Genomic DNA, 22709 nt, shown 5'->3' with positions numbered 1-22709 from the left:
AGTTTACCTTTTAATATTTAACAAACCTTATTAAAAATAAATTAAATTAACTAGGAGATGAATTTGATATTAATATGCAGCCTACTTCTTCATTGTGCGGCGCTCTCAGATGGGACTTTCAATTGTGCTGCGATGCTCTCGCGATAACACACGCATACAAACGTCAGCCTGATTAGCGGCGATAAGATCTCGCGAGATTTTCTCATCTGAGCTCGGTCATCGCGGTAGGTGGAGACTTCTCCAGCAGCTGGGTTAATGCTCGCAGAAATCGCGCGACGGAGTCGATTTTGCGCAACGTAGCGATACAATTACCGAAAAGCCATCAGTTGATCGCTGTGGTGAATGAACACATCATGTATTTAACACAATAAACCCGAAAATGTTGCGTTTGTCCGTTGTAAAGTTGTAAATGATCACTGGCACTGGTTTGCTGGAGCTGCTGTTGAAACAGTGTATCTGCAGTGAATTCACATCAATTCGTCCTGGCTCACCTTTCCCACAGGTATGATATGCATTTGCTTTTCCATATGGTTTGTTGTGGATTATTATGTGTCTGTTTTGGAAAACTTAATGCAAAAAGTTTTTTTTTTTTTTCACTATAGCTGTCGTCATGAAAAGCTAGATGCGTCTTCTCGATTATTACCGATCGATCACCCACTCAATTTCTATTCTAGATATCTCCAGTCAAACCTCACGTCATGATTTCTTGACTCTAATATATGTAAATCACTGAATAACACTAATCGCTGTATTAAACTGCTACCTGTTGTTTCACTAGAGAAATATATAGCATACCCCATTTATTTGATAATATATGAGTGCTTGTATTGCAGTTATGAATGACTTGTACTCAAATGAGTCAGATCTGTTTGATACAAATTATTCTGACCTTATGATTCATTCCATCATTGCTGGAAAACTTAAAAGAGTGACCATTTGAAAGGCACAGGGTAATATTTTCATAGAAAAGGGCACAACTGAAAGGACAGCACTATGTGTTGCCACCATTATTATGATAAGCATTTGACATATACAAACAAAAGCCAACCTTTTGAAAAGCATTTGTCCAGACCTACATGCTTTCTTACTGACTGTTACATTGGATTAAGTAATGCCTGCCAGATGTCACTCTCAAAACTAGACCTGTCTGAATCCTCTGAGACATCCTAACTTGGGGTTCCTGCTTGTTATATGAAAAATCTGAAGCTAAAGTCTGTTTAATTTATCTGTTTAACCTTATCTGTTTTTAAAAAGGACTTTCCTTTTTGGTTAACAGGAGGTCTATAATACATGGAGAAAGCTATTACATATTAAGTAGCATTCGCAGTCTTCTCAGTGCCAGTTGCTAGGTAGACGCAAGACCCCATGATGGGAATTGAGTAAAGAAATTAAGGCGAGTAGAAAAAATGACAGTGCTGATGGCACCTCAAGAACATGTGCTGAACTGCGATGTACAAGGCAATGGACAGGAAAAAAAAAAATATATATATATATATATATATATATATATATAAAAATGTCTATTTCATGCTTTTTTTTGATCTCCCTAAAACACTATCGGTAAATAAAGATGCATTTCAAATTAAAGTTGATAGCAAACAACATTTAAAGGATTAGTCCACTTTCAAATAAAGTTTTCCTGCTAATTTACTCACCCCCATGTCATCCATGATTTTCATGTCTTTCTTTCATCAGTCGAAAAATTGCTTTTTTTGATGTAAACATTTCAGGATTATTCTCCTTATAGTGGACTTCAATGGTCTCAAAACGGTTGAAGGTCAAAATTACAGTTTCAGTGCAGCTTCAAAGGGCTTTAAATGATACCAGACGAGGAATAAGGGTCTTATCTAGCGAAACAATCAGTCATTTTCGAAAAAAATACAACTATGTTTATAAACACAAATGATCACCTTGCACTTGCTTCCGCTTACCGTATTTTTCAAAAACCTTATGCTGTATGTCCCTATTCAACTTACAGAACGAACGCAGCGCCAGTTGATTTTTTTTTTTACCTAAGTAGAATAGGGAAGGTGTATGACATATATCGTAAGCTTTTTGAAGAATACGGAAAGCGGAAGCACGTGCAAGGCGATCATTTGTGTTTATAAAGCATATACAGTTGTATTTTGTTCTAAAATGACAGATCGTTTCACTAGATAAGACATTTATTCCTCGTCTGGTATCATTTAAAGCCCTTTGAAGCTGCACTGAAACTGTCATTTTAAGCTTCAACCATTTGGGCTCCATTGAAGTCCACTATATGGAGAATAATCCTGGAATGTTTTCATCCAAAACTTTAATTTGTTTTCGACCGACGAAAGAAAGACATGAACATGTTGGATAACATGGGGGTGAGTAAATTATAAGGAAAATTGTATTTGAAAGTGGACTAATCCTTTAACATTGAATTCTCTGCCTGCATTGTGTCCAACAGCCACAACATTTAGGTGTTGATGTTATCATCAAAAGCATCTGCGAAAGTATTTTTCGATTCGGACGGTCCTTCCTATATTCTCGAAAACGCTATAGTCTCAATCGTTTTTTGCACCATGTCTTTTTCCTGCTCCAGTATTTTGTCATTTTGCTGTCCTCAACCTAGCTCTGCAGTGTTACGTAGAGTCCTTCTCCCAGGAGGCAGAGTGACATTGTTCCCTGTAACCCCCACTGAAAAGCGCTTTCAGACCCATTCTTCATCTGTCCCTGAGGAACGCAGGGACGCTGAAGACGTTTGCCTTTTTCAGTGCGTACTATATCAATCAGCATGCAGCTTATTATGGGTAATAACAATAGGTGAAATCTGAAACTTGCTTCACCACCCTATGATAATTTATAGAAGATAAGAGCCAAATACATTTGTGTATTACAAGAGTATTACAAGGCATTTTAAAAATTATTTGTGAAGTGTTTTTTTTGTTTTTTTGGTTTCACTTTATATTCCTTGTATGTCAAAAAAAAAAAGATAATTGTTAGTAGTGTTGTCACAGTACCAAAATTATAATATAATAATTATAATATAAAAGTAAATAAATACATGAATGCTCAAACATCCATTGTGTACTGTTGAATGCTGGTAAGGTAGGTTTTGAAGCTGTATGCTGGTCAAATGCTGGTCTTACACTGGTCCTGCTGATCCATGCTAGTCCTAAGATGGTCCTGGACCAGCATAAACCAGCTCAAACCAGCATACCAGTTTCAAAACCTACCTTACCAGCATATGCTCGTTTTTTTAACAGGGGTAACGTGCGTGTATATTTTAGCTATTCCGTCAGTGAAACAACACAATACAGCCTGTAAAACTATGAAATAAATATTGGAAAATAATGGCAACCTAAATAATAAGAAAGTTAAATATTATTTAAAAAAGCATTCGTTTTTTTATTTCCACACAAAGATGCGTCATATAGCCAAAGTCCCGTTATTATAGTCTTTGATATAGCCTACCGCTTTGCGCTTTGAGAGGGATGTGGGACACGAGCAGGAAAGAGACTATTTCTCTTTTATAATATCTTCATTATCTCCTGATGTTACAAATAGGTATGTGACGGTATCAAATTTTCACGTTGCGATTAATTGATGAAGCTTTTATCACGGTATACGGTATTATCACAATATTAAAATAAGTTGCAAAACCATTTTTGTCGTAGTTTAACAGGTTTAAGAACTCTTTTTGTAATAAAACAAAACAACTCTGACTGAAATTTTCAAAAGATTAAAATGAAAAAGAATTAGGCTATAAAGAACAACAGATAACACTTTATTTAATGCATTAACTAAGATTGAGCAATAGCTACATTTGTTACAGAAAGTGTTATTTTTTGTTAATGTTTAGAAACAACTGATCATTGTTAGTTTTATCTCAGGTCCATTAAATAAGTTATTTTGATTTTAGTAATGTTATTAAACAGTAACTAAGAAATTAACATTCATTAATAATAATTAATACTTTATAAGAATTTTTATTGTCAGTTTAGTGATGATGAATTAACATGTTAACTTATGAAGCTGTATGTTTTCAAAGTTTTACTGAACAATAACAAATAATCAGAACATTTCTAATCATTAGGGCATGTTGTAGTCCAGATTAAAATATAAAAATGTTTAGGTTTGAAAATAAATATCCTTTTAAGTCTTTTTTAAGTATTCAGTATTTGGTGCTGTGATGACAGCACTGAGATTACAAAAAAATGAATGGCTGTTTGAAGCATTTTAAAAACTTCACTAGCGCAGTTACTTTGTTTGCACACTGTTTCCGTGGTAACCGCTGCACGCTGCTGTTCCATCAGCGAGTGAACGCGCACTTTCATTCAGCTCGTCTCCTTCACTGGTTCCGCTTCTTGTGCACGTTGGGATTGTTTACATCTGAGCGCGTGTCCTTTTGACGCAGAATACAGCGGTGTTGTGCATTTTATAAGATTGATGGGTAAAGTATTCTTAATTGCCTTATAAAAAATTAATAATTGGTAATAAATTATTATTTACGGTATTCTGAAGTGTCGACGATTACAATATCGTGCATATTCATTATCGCGATTTATCGCATTACCGAATATCGGCATAAGTCTAGTTACAAACAACTGACACTTGTTGTAAAAGGTCTGAAGAGCGAGTTTTATCCTCCGCAGAGGGCCAAGACATTCAGGCAATGTTTGGTTTAGCGCTGCCAGAGAAAACTAAAGTAAAAATCACCAGCGTGTGTGAAACACGTTATACAATTAAACCTGACGCGCCTTATAAAGTCTTAATAACAAGTGCAAACTGTGTTAAACTGAAATTGACATGCAAGCAAAAAGGTTTCTGTCCTACGGTGTTTTTCCTACTTTACCACAGTAAAGAATGCGAATATAATAGGCCTAAATGCGAACGAGAAACGTTTATGATCCCCTGCGTGAGTGAAAATTTGGGAAAAGAAACATGTTCAGTGGAATAACTAATGGAATATTGTTAAATTCTCTGCTAATCGGGTGACCAGATCGCGATTCGGAAAACAGAATACGAAGCTTAAATGTATGGACTCGCGTACCTGTCTCATTCGGCATTAACCAAAATGTTTCCATGGCTGCGAAGTCACATTTAATTGCTAACCTATTATTTATTCTAGGGCTGGGCGATATGGCTGAAAACTGTATCACGATATCGGTGTTTCATATCGGTCGATATCGATAATTATTGATATTTTTTATGACCCATTTAAAATAAGGACCAGGAGAAAAATACATTACATTTAAACATTTTTATTTTAAACTTCACCTTCCTCTGATCATAATCCCCTCAGTTATTAAGACAGAAATGTCAACAACCATGGAAAACTCAAATAATTAAGTCTAAAGTAGGGTGACCACCCATCCTGCATTTCGCATTTGTCCCGCAAGACTTAAGTAGTGTCCTGCATTTCATTTATGTCTGTATTGTTTTTATTCATCCCTGAAATTGCAATACCACAGTAAGAAATATAATAAAAACTGTGAGCATTTAAAAATCTATTTGTGAAGCCGTCATATTCTAGCTGTGAAAATAACCAACCAACGCAATCATAGAGGAGAGGTTTTCCCGCTGATGAATGGACAGCACAAAGAGCAGGCCTCATTAAAGTCTGTAAACTACACCAGCAAGGATTTCATCTTCCATACTGGATAAGAACCTCAAGAGCTGCTCAAAGCTGCCCAAATCGATGATTTAAAGTATGTAATCATCCATCCTGATGTTAAATATTTCCAACGAACGGCGGCGATCAAACGCCACACACGAGCACCTACAGAAAAACGAGATATTCTCTATTTGTTTTAACCAATACAAAATTACGAAATTCAGACACGACTTTCTTCTCACGTTAATATTTCATTTAATGCGGGTTCTATGGCGTTCTTATATTGAAAAATGTTGAGCACGAGCAATCTCTCCACTCACAGGCGGATTCCCCTGCACAAAACTGGACGCGCGCGTGCTCTCTCGCTCAGATATCACATTTGCGCGCTCAAACTTTTGTCCTCCTGCACATGCAGCCGTGAATCTAGAATTGTCTTCTCTCCAGAATTCAATGTTGCCATAAGCGCAACATTATAGTGTGGGCACCCACCGGCAGAAACATTAATCGGCGCATATGCCAAGTTTGCCAACAAATGTAAATCAATATTTACATAGTGTAACGTTAATAGTTGTAAATTTATCTGTCTCATGTGTCCCGCATTGTCCCGCAAAATCACATCTACTGTCCTGCAACAGATCAGTAGTCAGGTGGTCACCCTAGTCTAAAGTCACAATTAACATTTTTCATCTTTTATTTACAATTTCCTCGCTCGCTGCGGCACTCGTTTTCTGCTTATCAGTCGCCGGTTACTGAAGAGGAATCCAGCACGAGACAACGATATGGTGCGACCAAAATTGATACTGTTACATGATTGGCTGTAAGCCTGTCACTCCCTACGTTGCTAGGTTACTAGAGAACGAGTACCTTTGTTAATGCAACCAAACTTGCTTCGCAAGCTCTGTTTTCTTCCGACGAAGAATAAAAAATATTGAACGTTTTATCGAACACATTTTTTGTTGATATCAATCACGTGTCTATCGCGATACATATCGTTATGTTTTTATCGCCCAGCGATATTGTAAACAATGCTTTGTGCTTCACTCGTGTCATATTCACGTAAATACTGGCACTGCCCTATCAGTGGGTACCGAATATACCAGGATTCTCTGTACTACCGGTACTACAGAAATGCTAGTATCGTCACATTTTCAAAATTTCAGTACCGAATTGGTACCAAAGTACCAGTACTTTTGACAACACTAATTATTAGGTACAAAAACATGATAAACATGTACAAGATACGTGCACTGTATGACATTGTTAAACACGAAACGCTCATGGCGCAAGATGCTGAAAAAAACACTGTGTAATGCAAAATTCAAAATCGGCAACAAAATGACCAAAAATCCTAGTCACAAGGTAATTAAAAAATTTAGCAGGAGATTCAAAAAGGCAAAATGATTGTGTCTCTTTAGCCCGAGAGTTTTCTGTCGTCGGCAGGGAGCCGAGTAGGGAATCTCCTTGGCTATCCTGAAGGGACTCATCTGAGAAGAAAGCCACTGAAAGACTGAGAGCCGTGTCTTTCCAGGAGCCTTATTAAAATGCATTAGAAGCACTAGGCTGCCTTCCCCCATCATTGTGGTGCTTATCATCCACATAGCAAACAGCCCAGCTGTACACAAGGGAGCTGGGCAAGCCCTGTCAGCTAGGCCCATATTCCCATTCTCTCACACACAGTCATAAACACTTGGACCCGGCTCCTCCGAAAAAAAAAAAACCTCTCTTGCATGATGTGACCCCCTGCTTTCTTTCTTCATATGCACAAAAAGGACAGCATTTCAAGGACATGAAGTCTGCCTGCTCTTGCAGAGGGATTTGTATCTGGACTGCTCAGATAGACCGAGGCTCCTTAGTGCCATGCGCTCCCAAAGTCTTTATGCTCTTTAGCATATTACTCGCCTCTGTGTCTCTTTAATGTGTTTGCATATCGCTTCACCAAACAAATCAGTTTAAAACCATTTTTCCCCTATGATAAGAGCTCTGAAATGTTAATATGCATCAATGGTCTGGATTTAGCTTGGATTTTTTTGTTGTAGCACTGAATGAACCTCCCATAATCTGATCCATATCACAGTGCATTACATGCAAGCAGTTTAACATCCTCCCTCTGGGTTTTATCGTCAGTTTTGCTCATAGCATCAACAAACACATGCCAGATCTGAATGATATCAAAACAGTTGAGCATGTAAAGCACATAAGCTTGCACGTAATCTTAAAATCAAATCCACAACCTCATGCTCAGTTAGCATATCAGATTCTAATAGAAGTCAAGGATCAACCACTTTGCAGAGTTAAATGGTCGGGTATGTCATTTAGTGTTGGGAACCAGAATATCCTGAAATGGAAGGCTAATATTAAATTCCCAGATTGATGTAATACTGCACAGTATAAACTGTACTGTCAACACTGTCCATAAAATCCATAGAAAAACGGAAAAGGTTGTGCGGATAGATGATATCATGTATCAATGATAGTCAGACTCAGAGATATCGCTGTTGGTGGCTGCCTTTGATGATATCAAGATGATCAATATAGCTGTATTCACACCGTGTTGCAATTACCGTAATTTCTAGATGATTACACGTGATGTTCTACTCAGATCTGTTCACATCCTCAGACTGGGAATCATGCATTTCTCTGGCAACACTATCAACGCCTAAATGAATTTTCAGCGCTCAGGTGGTACATCAGTCATGTGCTACAAGTAGGAGCGCTCAGAAAATTCGTAATTATGAGCTGTAGAGGATGTGAAAGCTTTTTTACGAGTTGCAATATCATACATGGTGTGAATGCACATTATTATAATTTTTATGCTTCGGGGCTGTTAAATCAGATTTTTGTCGAAGGTGTGCAATTATTTTCAGGGAAACACATGGCGAAAGTAGTTCTAGCAGGTCTTGACCGCATTGCAGTTCTATTATCACTTCGCCAAATGTTTTCAAAGGTTCTTGCAGCCTACAACAGCCAAAGAAGCAAAACCCACAACGACACTGACCAAGCAAATAAATATAGTAAACAATAGAATAAAAACTACAAATTATTGTCATGGTTTTTGTAGGGCTGTACTAGAATAATCGAATATTCGAATATTCGTTCGGTGGGGTGGCATTCGATTTTCAGTTTTGAGATTCGAATATTCTTTTTTTTTTTTTTTTTTTTTTCAACACGTGACTTCTGTCGCGGACTCATTCTCACTCATAAGACAAAATAAATCCCTTATATAGAATAAAACTAATTGTAATAGATATTACATTTTGTGTCATTTTAAAAACAATTCATTTATTCTTATTCAACTGTTTATAAGCTTGCTACCATGTTCTTTATTTATTACAGTTCATTGAAATCACTGTGTGTTACTAATTTAATTTCTGTTTTGGGATTCATTTGTTTTAAAGAAATGTTCGTTATTAATACCTTATTAAAGTTCTTGCTCTCAACAGACTTTGTGTTTTGTATCACTTGTGCACTGTCCGTTTTCGGAGCATAAACCTGCCCGTGTAATGCGTACCGGAAACTGTTCTATTTAAAAGATTATTAAATGTTTATTAATATTTAAAGAATGTGTGCCACCTGATCATATTGCACCAAATGCAACACTGCACTCCACTGGGTCTGCCGCAACATATTTACGATGCCGAAGAGTGAAACGTGAAGTCGTGAAAGATGATACAAATGCAAACCGACACTATTATTATATATTTAGCCCCACCCACCGAAGCTTCGAATATTCGATATTGATTGCCACCTAAGCTTCGAAGCTCAAAAAATGGCATTCGAAACAGCCCTAGGTTTTTGCCACAAAATACGTTTGATTTTGTCCTGAAAGCACACACTATCTCTATCTCCCGCTCTCTCTCTAACTCAAACACACACACATACAAAACGGACACACACTTGCACAGCATCGTGTTGTCTGCGCTGCTCTGAGGAATTAATCAGTAAAATAGTTTAACAACTTAAAAGCTACATGCCATTTCTCATCAGAGAGTGCGGTTCTTGAGATAGATGCACAGCATTCCAAATTATTATGTAAGTTACATATCAGTTAGATTTCAGTACAATAAACATTAAGATCTTAGTTTTTCTAAGAAAATGTTTGTTTGTTTATGTAACCATGTCTTTTTAGATAACTGGTATCAATATCAGACAAAATAATTTGCCAGGTCTATGGAAACGCTACTTGGAAGTTGTTCCACATTATTAAGCAAGTCACAGTTCGCATGCAATATGGGGAGGAAGATCTTTCTGAAGATGAAAAGCATGAAATGGTCCAATGTTGTGCAAAAGGCATGAAAACAACTAATGTGTGAAAACTGAATGGAGATTATCAAATTATCATAAGATTTGTGAGTGATTTAGAGCACAGCAGAACTTGGTCAGATAAAGGCTTACTAATGAAAGTTCCTGTCAAAAAAATTAATTGTATTAAAAGGGCAGCTATAAAAAAAGCCAGTGTTGAGCAGCAAACAGGTATTTGAAGCTGCTGGTGTCTCTGGAGTCTCAAGAAGCTCTCCATGCAGGCTGGCAATTGTGCATAAAGATGCATTTTAGGCACCACTAATCAAACTAAACTAAAATCGGAATGTTTATTCTATTGAAATCTTACTGATATGTCACTTGCATGATGATTTGGAATGGGGTGTAAACTTAACAGTTTCACTATTAGTAGAGACTCTGCTGCCATGAGAGATGCACAGACTCGGGTAGGCTAATTTACATATGCTTATTCACTCTAACCCTAACACTCTCTCTCTCTCTCTCTCTCTCTCTCTCTCTCTCTCTCTCTCTCTCTCTCTCTCTCTCTCTCTCTCTCTCTCTCTCTCTCTCTCTCTCAACTGTATTAATAACCTGCTATCAATGACTAGTTCTGAAATGATGTTTTGGAACTAGCAATGGAGGCTTGGGATGAGATGCAAATGTCTTGAAATACAATATCTGAATGGTGTCTTGAGGTGTGGTAACCATAGTATAAGCAGAATAATTGATCCTAAAGGTGCTAATACGGCCATGATGCAGAGTGGTTCATTATTTTCAATTAAATTCAATGGCCCGTCGCCAATTATTCCTTACGTATTATTATTATTATTATTATTATTATCAGGCTAGTATTATTATCAAATTAATATTTGGCCCTACAGTTCTTTTTCCCCACATAATTTTTTAACGAATCACCGCATAACTGACACTTTATATTTGCGTATGAGGTCTGAGGACTCCTCAATGAACATGTTTTTAAAACAGCCTACAGAATTACAAAGTGACCGTTTGTCAGCATTTTTTGTTTCCACAGCATACAAAACATTTTAATGACACTAATAACACCAAATACAATACAATAACAAATTATTAATAATAATAATATTACTAAATTTATATTCTTTAATCCTGATGCACTCTATATTTATAGTCTTTAATAGGTCTAAAAACGCTTGACACAATAATCAGTCATCGATAAAAATCAAAAGCAGCTTCAAACACCGACTTAAAAAAAAAAGGAAAAAAGAAATATTAATTCTTCTCATTTTTTTCACTATCATTAATGTATGGGCCACAAGAGAAATATTAAGCCAATATATTAAGATGTGACAATTCTTGCTCGAAATGATAGACAACGATTCTCATTTCCCGTTATAATAAAATCGCCCAACACCAAACGGTACTGGTAATTTTCTGCCAAGACATTATCCATTAAGTTTACAGACATTTTCTTCAAAATATAAGGAAAAATCAACTTGGACAATTCATGTTATATAAATTCACATTAGTACACATGCTCATATATATATATTACAGTGCCCTCCACAATTATTGGCACCCTTAGTAATTATGAGCAAAAGCAGCTGTGAAAATAAATCTGCATTGTTTATCCTTTTGATCTTTCACTCAAAAAAAGTAGCAAAATTATAACCTTTCATTTAAGGAAAATAATTGAAAGTGGGGGAAAACTCACATAATGAAATAAATGTTTTTCTCCAAAACATGTTGGCCTCAAATATTGGCACCCTTTTATTCAAAACTTTTTGCAACCTTCTTTTGCCAAGATAACAGCTCTGAGTCTTCTTCTATAATGCCTGATGAGTTTGGAGAACACCTGACAAGAGATCAGAGGTCATTCCTTCATGCAGAATCTCTCCAGATCCTTCAGATTCCAGCTCCATGATGGTGCTTCTTCTCTTCAGTTCACTCCACTCATTTTCTTTAGGGTTCAGGTCACATGGACACATTTTTGTGTTGGTTTTGATGTTTGTTTTAGATCATTGTCCTGATGGAAGATCAAACCATGGCCCATTATTGGATTTCTAACAGAAGCCGTCAGGTTTTGATTTTTTTTTTATCTGTTGGTATTTGATAGAGTCAGCAAAAAAATAGGCCCACAACATTAAAGATCCACCAGTATATTTAATCGTGGGTATGGGGTACTTTTTATCCAGGTGTGCACCAAACCCATCAGAACTACATTCTTTGGTTTTACTCATTGTAATGAATGATTAAGGAAATTTGGCCTCTTGTGTTTCCTCATGTTTATTCTCTGTGTTTCCTTATGTTTATTCTCCTGTGGAACAGGAAGTCATGGCTGGACAATTTCATGTTCATGATCACCCTGGTGTGCTAAAAAAATTAAATATGAATGGGAATATACTTCAGAGATATTTTACTCATAAGAATTTCTAGAGGTGCCAATAATTGTGGCCAACATGTATTTGAGAAAAACATTTATTTCATAATGTGAGTTTCCCCCCACTTTCAACTGTTTTCCTTCAATGAAAGGTTAGAATTTGGATGAAAGATCAAAAGGATAAACAATGCAGATTTATTTTCACAATTCATTAAAATTCATCATCCGTTCATTATATTACAGTATTCAGTATTCCATGCAGTTCCATTAAATTACAGTATTCCATGCAGCATTCTTGTGTTGTATACTGCACATGTAGTAGGTCATCTGGGTATTCCATGCACACAGAAAATGTTCATGTTGTGCATAGTATACCTACAGAACTGCAGATACTGAAATTGCAGAAAGAGTAGCCTGTTAGTATGTTATTTTGAAAATAGCCTTTTTTATGAGAGTGCCACATATTATTACTGAAAATAATTTTGTTGGTTTGTTTAATCAAGACTATACTTTCTTTGAGTGATTATGGTGCAGAGTCATTGAGTTGAGTGAAGTTATTTGAAATAATCACTGGCAGAATGGTGTAGGCGAAACAGCGTTGTGGGTGTTAAGTCCCAGGAGAGAGAAAGACTGAACACTGAAACGGATGTAAATGTTACCTGAAACCAAAATAGACTCAATTAGATATGAACTCGCTTGGAGCTCATGACAGCTCTTACTTTATTAAAAACTTATTTTTTTACACCCCTCCTTGCTGATTTTATTTTTTATTTTTTTCCCAGATAAATAATGTGTGAGATTAAGTGCAATGTTGATTTGATTATCACCGACTGTATAAGCCAAATTTAGGTATGTCTTGAATTATATGTGACTTTTATAGTTTAATTTGATAATATAGCAAGAATGAATGATTATGAATTTGTATTATTATGAATTATTAATTGGTAAAAGCTAATTGTTGCCCTTTTAGGAGACGATATGAAATTTTGCCAACATCTGAGGCAATACACTCAGGGGAGCCCAAGCAATATGAGGTTTATAACCATTAATTCTTCAGTTTATGCCTAATTTCCAAGCAGACATCAAAGACATTTCAGTCTTATGCAAGCTGAGATGGTGCCACTAAGGGTTTGCTCAGTAGTTTCAATACATAGCTGACATTTTGCAGGCATTTGTTAGTTGGCAAAGCCTTTTTATGTTTCCCTCTAGGTTGTCTCTATGCAGTGAAGGGAATTAAATGCACAACTGGCGACACTGCCATTTCTGCTGTTTGTATCCTTGTGGATTGGACGTTAATGCCGCTTAATTCTCATAACATGAAATACTATTGATGAAAACAAACAAGGAAGATTGTCCTTCACATCCTGAAAATTAACATTTTTCATCCATGAGATGTGACAGCAAGAAGCTCTGCCAGCCTCCTCCTAATGTTTAGTACTGATAAAGCTTTTAACATAGCTAGAATGTTGTCACCCTCAATTTGATGCAGTCATTGTGAACATAAGAAGAGCTGTCCCTATTTTAGATTACTGAAGCGGGTTCTTTATGTCTTTCCACAAATATTTTCTTATATCCTTCTAAAAAGAGTCTGTTTATTGTCCCAAACCACAGTTAAAGCATTAGCCTGTAGGCTGTTGCGTACATGGCGCACTGGGAACACGCACATAGAATTTTAGTGCCAAATTCTGTGAATGTGTGGATGCAGGTGGGCATCTTTAGCCACTCTGTGGTCTCCATGGCTCAGCAGGCTACCCAAGAATGCCAGCAGCTCAAATGATGAGATTATGTCAAGGATGTTTTATAAAAGCTCAGTACTGAGAGGGAATACAGGCATATCCAATAAAGTCACAAGAATTACAGGAGGTTATGAATTCAGTTTAACCACTTTACTTAATGACCCCTTCTGGTGAAAATCAAGTTTTGATGTTGTTTGTGGCATTTTTAATATGCTTTAAGACAAATTCATAAGTTAACACCATTGCTGAATATTTTCTCCTTACATGTCCAGTGAACCAAAGACAGCCTCAATAAAATGGTTTGAAAAATGCTAGTGTTTCTGACATCACAAACTACCTTTTAACCAATCACGTCAAAGTTCGGGCGGGCTTTAACATATCATTAAATATTCTGCGTAGCAGGGGAGTCTCAAGAGAAGCCATATTGTTAATATGAATTAACAATATGGCTTCTCAATATTAATAATATTGTATATACTATTAATATGAAAAATTGTGTACATTTAGCAATATAGCAGGTGAATTATGTATATGATGTATGGTATGATGAGCTATATGCCTTTCTCAACTGACATTCTATGATGTTCAAAGCATTTCGAAGAATGCTGATCTCTAGAAGGCACACTGAGATGGCGGACAGGAACATGGTTTGTGTAATATTAACAACATATTGGCTTTTTGAGGGGTGTGCACAAATAGTTGAACATTCAATCTGTAATAAATATTCAAAAAATAAAAATACAATTTAAATTTTACTATGTTGCTTTACTGGCCGTAAATGCAGTGAATCCATTATAAACGACCGGTTATGAATTACAATGAGAAGGTTCTAAATAGAAATGATGACACAACAATGTTCTCTGAGACTGTTAACTCAGCTTAACTCTTAGGCCGTGTGTCCACCTAAGCGTTTTTTCCAGCTCCGAGCGTACTTTTTCAATTGTTTTCAATGGGAACGGCGCGTCTTTTTCACGCTCAAGCGCTGAGAGCTGGGCGTTTTTTACAGGTCGCCTCGAGTTGAAGAATGTTCAACTTTGAGTAAAACGCTGCGTTCATCACTGTCGCTTTTTAGCCAGCCGTCCAATCAGACTGAAGGAGGGGCGGAACAAATACAACACTGGCCAACTGATATTCCGTATCATAACAACAAAGCGTCTCAACGGAAAAAAAAACGCTGCACTGCAGAAGCGCTCTCAAGCGCTCACAAACGTGCATTTTAAGTAGAGCGTCTAGCGTTTTTAGAGCCAACAACAAAACACCTCAGTCGCTTAGGAGAAATTCTTGTATACACCTGCTCCGGCGTCAAAACAATGGCGGACTGTTTACAGCTCACTCAGGGTGGGTCTATGCTAAAACGGCAGTGTCCGTCAAGAGTCTTGGGAGGGGCCTGTGCAAAATGACATCACTTTGCCTAGAATCTGAGAATGTCTTGATCTGAGAAAGTGCTTATGATTTATGGGGATTTAAAAAAAAAAAAAACACTGGGTGGATTTTTATCATTATAGGGTGGTTGTGTAGATACACTGCCAACACACATTTATGTCCAAACACCATGTAAAAGTGAATTTTGCATCCGATGTCCCCTTTAAGGGATAAAATGATTGAGTACAGGGGGCTTTAAAATGATTATTGAAGTAATACAAACTTCCTGCAGTAGTTATCTCATTTTTACCAGTTGGATTTGGTGGCTTGATATATATAAACACATACACAATGTATTCACAATGTAAAACCTATTTAAGTCCTAACATGAAACAGTCTATCAACCCTGTAGGAGTTCACAATATTTGGTACTCTTCTCTCTTTCTATACCCTACCTTTTTTTTTTTATCCTGTGTTTATTCTGTATTGTATGTTTATGATGTATTAAGACAGAAGTCTTCAACCCTGCTCCAGGAGACCCACTGTCCTGTAGAGTTTAGCTTCAACCCCAATCAAACCTGAAATGGCTAAATAAGCACTTCAAGATCTCTTGAAAATCATGCTGAAGCAGGCTGGGAATAAACTTTGCGGGACAGTGAGTATCCAGGAGCAGGGTTGAAGACCTCTGTTTTAAGATGGATTGCTGTCAGTAACTAATGAACTTCCTTATTCAAACTTGGTATTCTGATCATTGCAGGTGTAGGAGCATGAGCGTGGGGTCGGAGTTCTGCTGCGATGCGTGCTATTGGGTGTAGGATGAACCTGCCGGCAGTGCTAAATGGCCTGCTGGTGTCAGTGGTGGCAGCCTTGCTTTGGAAATATGTTCGCCTGATTGAACACACATCACAGTTGGAAGAGGAGCTAGCACTTACACGCCAATCACAGGAGTTCTCACAGGTGCGCATCGACTACCACGGTGCCCTGTTAGCACTCCAAGAACATGGCACCAGAATGGTCTGCACTGGCAAGATGCACACCGATCGCATCTGCCGCTTTGACTACCTCTGCTACTGCACGGAGGCTGAGGAGTTTGTATTCTTCCACAGTAATGCCTCTGTGATGCTGCCCAACCTTGGCCCTCGGCGTTTCCAGCCTGCCCTGCTGGACCTTTCTTCTGTTGAAGACCACAACACACAATACTTTAACTTTCTTGAGCTCCCGGCAGCGGCTCTGAAGTTCATGCCGAAACCTGTGTTTGTGCCAGATGTCACTCTAATTCTGAACCGATTTAACCCAGACAACCTCATGCACATTTTCCACGATGATCTGTTGCCCATCTACTACACAATGCAGCAGTATTCAGACTTGGATGACGAGGCCAGGCTTGTCTTCATGGAGGGTTGGGGTGAAGGTGCTCACTTCGATCTCTACCGTTTGCTCAGCAGTAAGCAACCACTTCTCAAGGAGCAGTTGAAGACCTTTGGCAAACTCATGTGCTTCACCAAGTCCTACGTGGGACTGTCAAAGATGACAACATGGTACCAATATGGCTTTGTGCAACCGCAAGGACCCAAAGCCAACATTCTGATATCGGGTAATGAGATCCGCCAGTTTGCTTCTTTTTTGATGGAGAGGCTTAACATCACGCGAGAGGAGGGCGATGACTACATTGTAGTATTTAAACGTACCACTAACAGGCTCATCCTCAATGAGGCGGAACTACTTCTGGCTTTAGCCCAAGAGTTTCAGATGAGGACTGTCACTGTGTCTTTGGAGGAGCAGTCATTTGATAGCATTATCCAAATTATTAGTGGGGCGACTATGTTGGTCAGCATGCATGGAGCCCAGATGATCACCTCCATGTTCTTGCCCCGTGGTGCCGCTGTGGTTGAACTCTTCCCTTATGCTGTAAACCCAGAGCAGTACACTCCGTACAAAACCTTGGCCTCCTTACCTGGCATGGACCTTCAGTATGTCGCATGGAGAAATACCATGGAAAAGAACACCGTTACATATCCTGATCGCCCCTGGGATCAGGGTGGCATCGTCCACTTGGACAAAGAGGAACAAGAGCGTATCCTTGCCAGCAAGGAGGTTCCAAGACATCTTTGTTGTCGTAATCCAGAGTGGCTTTTTCGCATTTACCAGGACACTACTGTGGACATTGCCTCTTTTCTGGACTTACTTAGAGAGGCTCTAAAAAAGCCTAATCTCAAAAAGGCCAAGGTGGCTAGCACTGTACATCCTGGTCGAGTCAGAGAGCCCAAGTGTCAGACGTCAGTACAGGCCACCAATGAAGCAAAGCTCTCAGTGTCATGGCAGATCCCTTGGAACCTGAAGTACTTGAAGGTTAAAGAGGTGAAATATGAGGTGTGGATCCAGGAGCAGGGAGAGAACACATATATGCCTTACATTCTGCCCCATCAGAACTACACCTTCTCAGAGAACATCAAACCCTTTACCACATATTTAGTATGGGTGCGCTGTATCTTTAACAAGAACCTCTTGGGCCCGTTTGCAGATGTTCTTATATGTAAAACTTGATTTAGCAATCAGGTTAAACGTAACACTGTTACTGTCAGCTAGTGTAGAATTAATTTAAAGATTAATTCTCAGGAGCTATCCTGAAAATTAAACTGTGACACGGGTGAATTGTTTTCGACCTTGGTAGTCATTCTTGTGACTTGACTGTTGTTCATGGACCTTATGGAGTGTCACGAACTGACGGAGAATGAAAGCCCTGACTGCAATTAAGGTTAGAAGGGAATGCAGTTTATAGAACTGTCAGTCCTTTTAGATTTCGTATCACCATCCAAGCAAAGTTCTCAGTTTATTTATCAGATATGTATTATATAATTTAAACTCATATTTATAAGTTCAAGACACTGGTTTTGTCTGACGCCTGCTTTTGTTAACTGAAATAGTGCATACATTTCTGTGGCTTACGTGAACTGATCTGAATTGTATGTGATTTTGTGAGTGTGCTCTCTCTTGCCCAAGGTTTTGTGTTGTATTTTTCATCACGTTTAGTTATAATGAAGAATTTGGGGGGTTAAAAATATAGTATGAAGTAACTGCAAGAAAATACAAGAAAAAAGTTAACGTTGTACTATACATTGTACTATTTTAAAAATAGGCTGCTGTTTTCTAGCTTGGATTGATTTGTTTTCTGCATCTGCAGTGTTGATGTTTTCATCAATTTTTTTTTTTTTTAAACTAGCCTCAAAACCACTGATTATTATTTACCTGTACTGTTCAGTAGGAAATATGTGAATTTGTTTGCCAGTGAGATCTATCAAATTCATCTCATTTTTGTAAGGTTTATAGAAACGTCACAGACAGGAGACCTGATGATCGGAAATAGTTTGAGATAGTGTCATGAAATTCTAATGTCTCTTCTAATGTCAGCAATTAACTCTGGGTTGAGTAATTTGGAAGCTCTATGTTAAGAGGGGAAGTATATTTGGTGGTAGCGGCATAGTGGGCTAGTAGCGGAAATAAATTAGGTTCAAACCTTGGAAAGGCAGATTCATGAACTGTAGAGTTACTGATTAACTGGCTAAAAGCATTTGCTAAACAGCCACTAAAGGAGTAAAAGTACTTACAACCTTTTATGACTGCTTACGCCTTACAGAATGCAATATTAAAGTTCTGAAGATTACTATTCATGTATGTAAAGAAACCACTGTTTAGATGTGCTTCCAATGTAATGTCATTCAACAAATGAGCATAAAACCATATCTATCTATACATGCTTTAGAGAAGGATGATGCCAGTTTCTGTTGTTTTGTTGTTGTTTTTTTTGTTTTGTTTTTTTAGATGTTGTGCACATGCTTTATATTATGTCACATCTGCATTTCTGCAAAGAACAAGCTGTGTTGTGCTGAATTATGGATTATTGAGAAGATGGAAACGTACTTTATTTCTGCCAATTATTTATTGAAGAAGACTCTGGAAAGCTATACATACTGTAACCCAGATTTGTCATAGGTTGCACTGTGTATTTGATTTGTTTTTGTTTTTTCACTGCTGTGATCAATGAATGGAACATATGAAATTCAACAACCAACCACAAGCTTTCTTTCTTTGTATTGTTCTGAATGGCCTGTCAAGGCGCCTGTGTTTTTTTTTTGTGTGTGTGTGTGTATTTTTTTTCTCTCCCCTCAGTGAGGTTTTATTCTGTCCTTCGATTGAGGACATTCTGCATCACATGGAAATAAATTTAAATGATCCTAAAACAGATTAAACCAAGAACATTTCTAATTGAAATTCGGAAATGGCAAACCTCAGCCATGCAGTTTATTAGCATAACTCCATGTTTTGATGGTAATTTTATTCAAGTATGAGGATAATAAATGAATTCTGTTTGTTATACAAAATAGCAGAAATGTCCTTTGCATAAATTCAGAGAGAAAAGAAACCTAGCATGTAAATCTTTCTTGCCTACACTCTGGGGTGAGAAACAGCTGTCTGTGGTTGGAAACTTCTCAGATTCCGCATTCTCTCATTTCAATCATTAGATGTTTTTTTTTTTTTTTTTTTTAAATGCATAAAAAGAAAGATATATATATATATATATAGGATTGCAGGCTTGGGTCCTGTAAACTGTCCCGTTCCCTGTGCCAGTTCATGAGATTTACCATTATGTGCCACTGGAATGCCATATATCATTTTTGTCAGTTTTAATAAATAGACAATTTCTCAAATGTTTTTGTGATGTCTTGTTATTTAACTTGTCTATATCATTTATCAATACTATTATTTAATGTTGATGAATTTATTGTCTTTCAATTCAATGTCTTGTAAACATTTTCTAAACCTTTAAGAAGTGCTGGATTATTAAACTGAAATGTGTAAAATGGACTGGTAAAGAGCTTCGATCCAGCAGTCATGATTAAGAGAATCATGGACTTTTGTACCATGCGTAAGGTTAAACCTTTAGTAAACAATTTAATAATCAATTAAAAAGGAATTTATACTTATACGATATTATGCTGTACCCACATTGGACCAGTGGTTTGGAAAATGGATGGATAATTCAGCTGTGGGTGCCATCTTCTGGCGAGACGTGGGAATTCATTCGGTGAGCCACTCTCGCAGTGCATTATGCATATTCTCTGGCCAATCAGTTGTACAGTCACTATTGCAGCGCATTATGAGATTGAATGAGTGCACTCGATAACATCCACTGTGGTTTCAAACACCACTACAAATGGTGGTCCCTTCAAATAGTACCCTGTTTAAGGGTAAAGGGGGCGGATTCAGACACAGCCTAGGTCTTCAGACTAGATTAGATTGTTTGAACTTAGGAATGCTAACGATTAATTGACAATTGATTAATTGTTGATAATTTAATCAATAAAACTTATCGATGGTCGAGTAAGCAAGGTCATTATTAGAGTGCGTAGTTTTGAGGTGCATATGGCTCAGGTGCAAAACAAGTGCAGCAGACACGAGAAAAAATGAAGCAAGCGCCGTATACGCAATGGCCATAGTTACGCATTCTTAATGTCTTCAAGCATTGCAATGGATTAAGTAGGCTAGTAGTTTATTTCAAAACATAATTAACCAAGCATCTTGATACATCGTCCCTACCCACTATACTCACCCACCATAGCTTAGATCCAGTTTCCATTGGTTGAACTTTCAAATGACGTTGGAAAACACTGCATCGTGATCACGACATGTTTGGATCCTGGAAGTTCTATAGCTTTAGCCAAGCAGCATGTCATGTCACTCTGTGATCTCTGCATTGTCTTATGTTGTGTTTGGGCTTGCACCTGCTCTAAATAAAGATGCTATCTACTATGGTTTACTAATATTTTGCAAAGTTACAAGGCGAAACCACTGTTTACATGTGCGTCGGTGCTGCTTTTTCATACAAATACTTGGTATAGTTTGGTCTATAGCTGAAACAAATATGCTTGTTGTATTCTGCTAGTTGAGACCTTTTCAACATGACAAGTCTATCTGTCATGTATGATGATTCTACATATCACATTTTCATTTATTTTTTTAATGCTATAAAAAAGCACTTATTTGCTCGCTTAGTGCACTTTTGACATTTTTGCTGACTAAATGTCACCAAATTTATAAGAACTTGTTAGGTGATGGTCATATTCACTGTAAAGCCAAGCTTCTAGGCTTTAAAACAACACCTATTTTGTGTTGGGTAAGTAACATAACTTAGTAGCATATTTAAGTGGTAAAGGTAAACGATTAATTGATTGTAAATTTTAACAACAATTGATTATGGGAATTTATCTAAACTGACATCCTTAGTTTGAACCCACCATATACAGATAATGTGTTTGATACTGTCATTGTGAGAGCATTTATAATGCTACTGCTATCTCTTGGAGGACAGTTGAATAATCCTCTATCCTCTTTGTAGTAACCCATCTTTTCCTCTGCTTGCTATTTTTTGGCATTTTATTTTTGAGATCAGAATCACTGTGACCCTCCAGAGACAGATTTGTCTATGGATGCTGCATCTGCCTACAGAATAGAACATGAAAGAATAGTAAATCTGATAATATGCTGAGTTACTCGATGTAGGGCAGTGTCAGTTCAAGGTGTTATGTATAGCCGAAGGGGATACTGCTAAACTGCAATGATGAAAGAGAGAGACTGCGTGTGTTGTGCTTCGCATGTTGAGACAATTCAAACCAGGTTTCAGGCACGAAATACAACTTACATCAGCTTCCTTTGAACTCATTAACCTAAGCACAAAATGGCATGGTGGTTTTATTCTTGCATTCTTAAAGGAATCTTTAGAAATTTGCATTCTGTATTGGAGCCTATAATTTTCAAAGGGTTTAAATGAGCTTTACAAATACGATTCGGAAGGAATTGGCTTCTCTGTAGATCCAGGGTTCCTTATATCCGGGCCTGGAGGGCCTAATCAAAGACACCCAAACAAGTTAATCAAGGGCTGAGTTCGAAAACTTAGGCAGCTGATTTGTTACCTTGCTGCCTTATCAGGCAATTACTTTGTAGGCAGAATTTGCCCACAAAGACACCTCACAAAAATGATTTCGGACAGACTTATGAGGCAGCGTAACAGTTTAATGATCTACAGTGAAATAGAGCGTGCTTTGGTGATGACGAAGCGAATATTTAAGTACTACAATAATAATTTCTCACTAGAAATGACATCAAAAGTGGAAAACGTTGGTCAAAAACATACATTTACACAAACTGACAGCAACTTTCAGACACCATCTTTATTTTTTTAACGAAACTGTCACAGAATGAAAGTGAAGGATACATCTATACTGCCTTCAAAAATTGATCAGATGAAGGTATCTGTGGAGAAAGGAAGTGAAGCTAACATTGGATTCGGATGTGCATTGATGCCTTCCTACCTTGAAATCAATCCTCCAAAGGCAGCATTTTAAAGTTTTCAGAT

The 22709-nt window shown here is 37.5% G+C and overlaps 1 protein-coding gene across 1 annotated transcript; it reads left to right on the top strand.

Moving 5' to 3' along the window:
* The first annotated feature begins 326 nt into the window (after positions 1 to 326).
* On the top strand, positions 327 to 17876 carry pomgnt2 (protein O-linked mannose N-acetylglucosaminyltransferase 2 (beta 1,4-)). Its single transcript, XM_067392623.1, has 2 exons — positions 327 to 502; positions 16056 to 17876. Exon 2 carries the CDS (start codon positions 16094 to 16096, stop codon positions 17840 to 17842), a length of 1749 nt encoding a protein of 582 aa, XP_067248724.1. The 5' UTR covers positions 327 to 502; positions 16056 to 16093; the 3' UTR covers positions 17843 to 17876.
* Positions 17877 to 22709: the final 4833 nt, after the last annotated feature.

Source organism: Chanodichthys erythropterus, chromosome 2 (genome assembly GCF_024489055.1).
Source record: "Chanodichthys erythropterus isolate Z2021 chromosome 2, ASM2448905v1, whole genome shotgun sequence".
In the NCBI taxonomy this organism is placed as follows: Eukaryota; Metazoa; Chordata; class Actinopteri; order Cypriniformes; family Xenocyprididae; genus Chanodichthys; species Chanodichthys erythropterus.
This window is presented reverse-complemented; position numbering and strand designations above follow the sequence as displayed.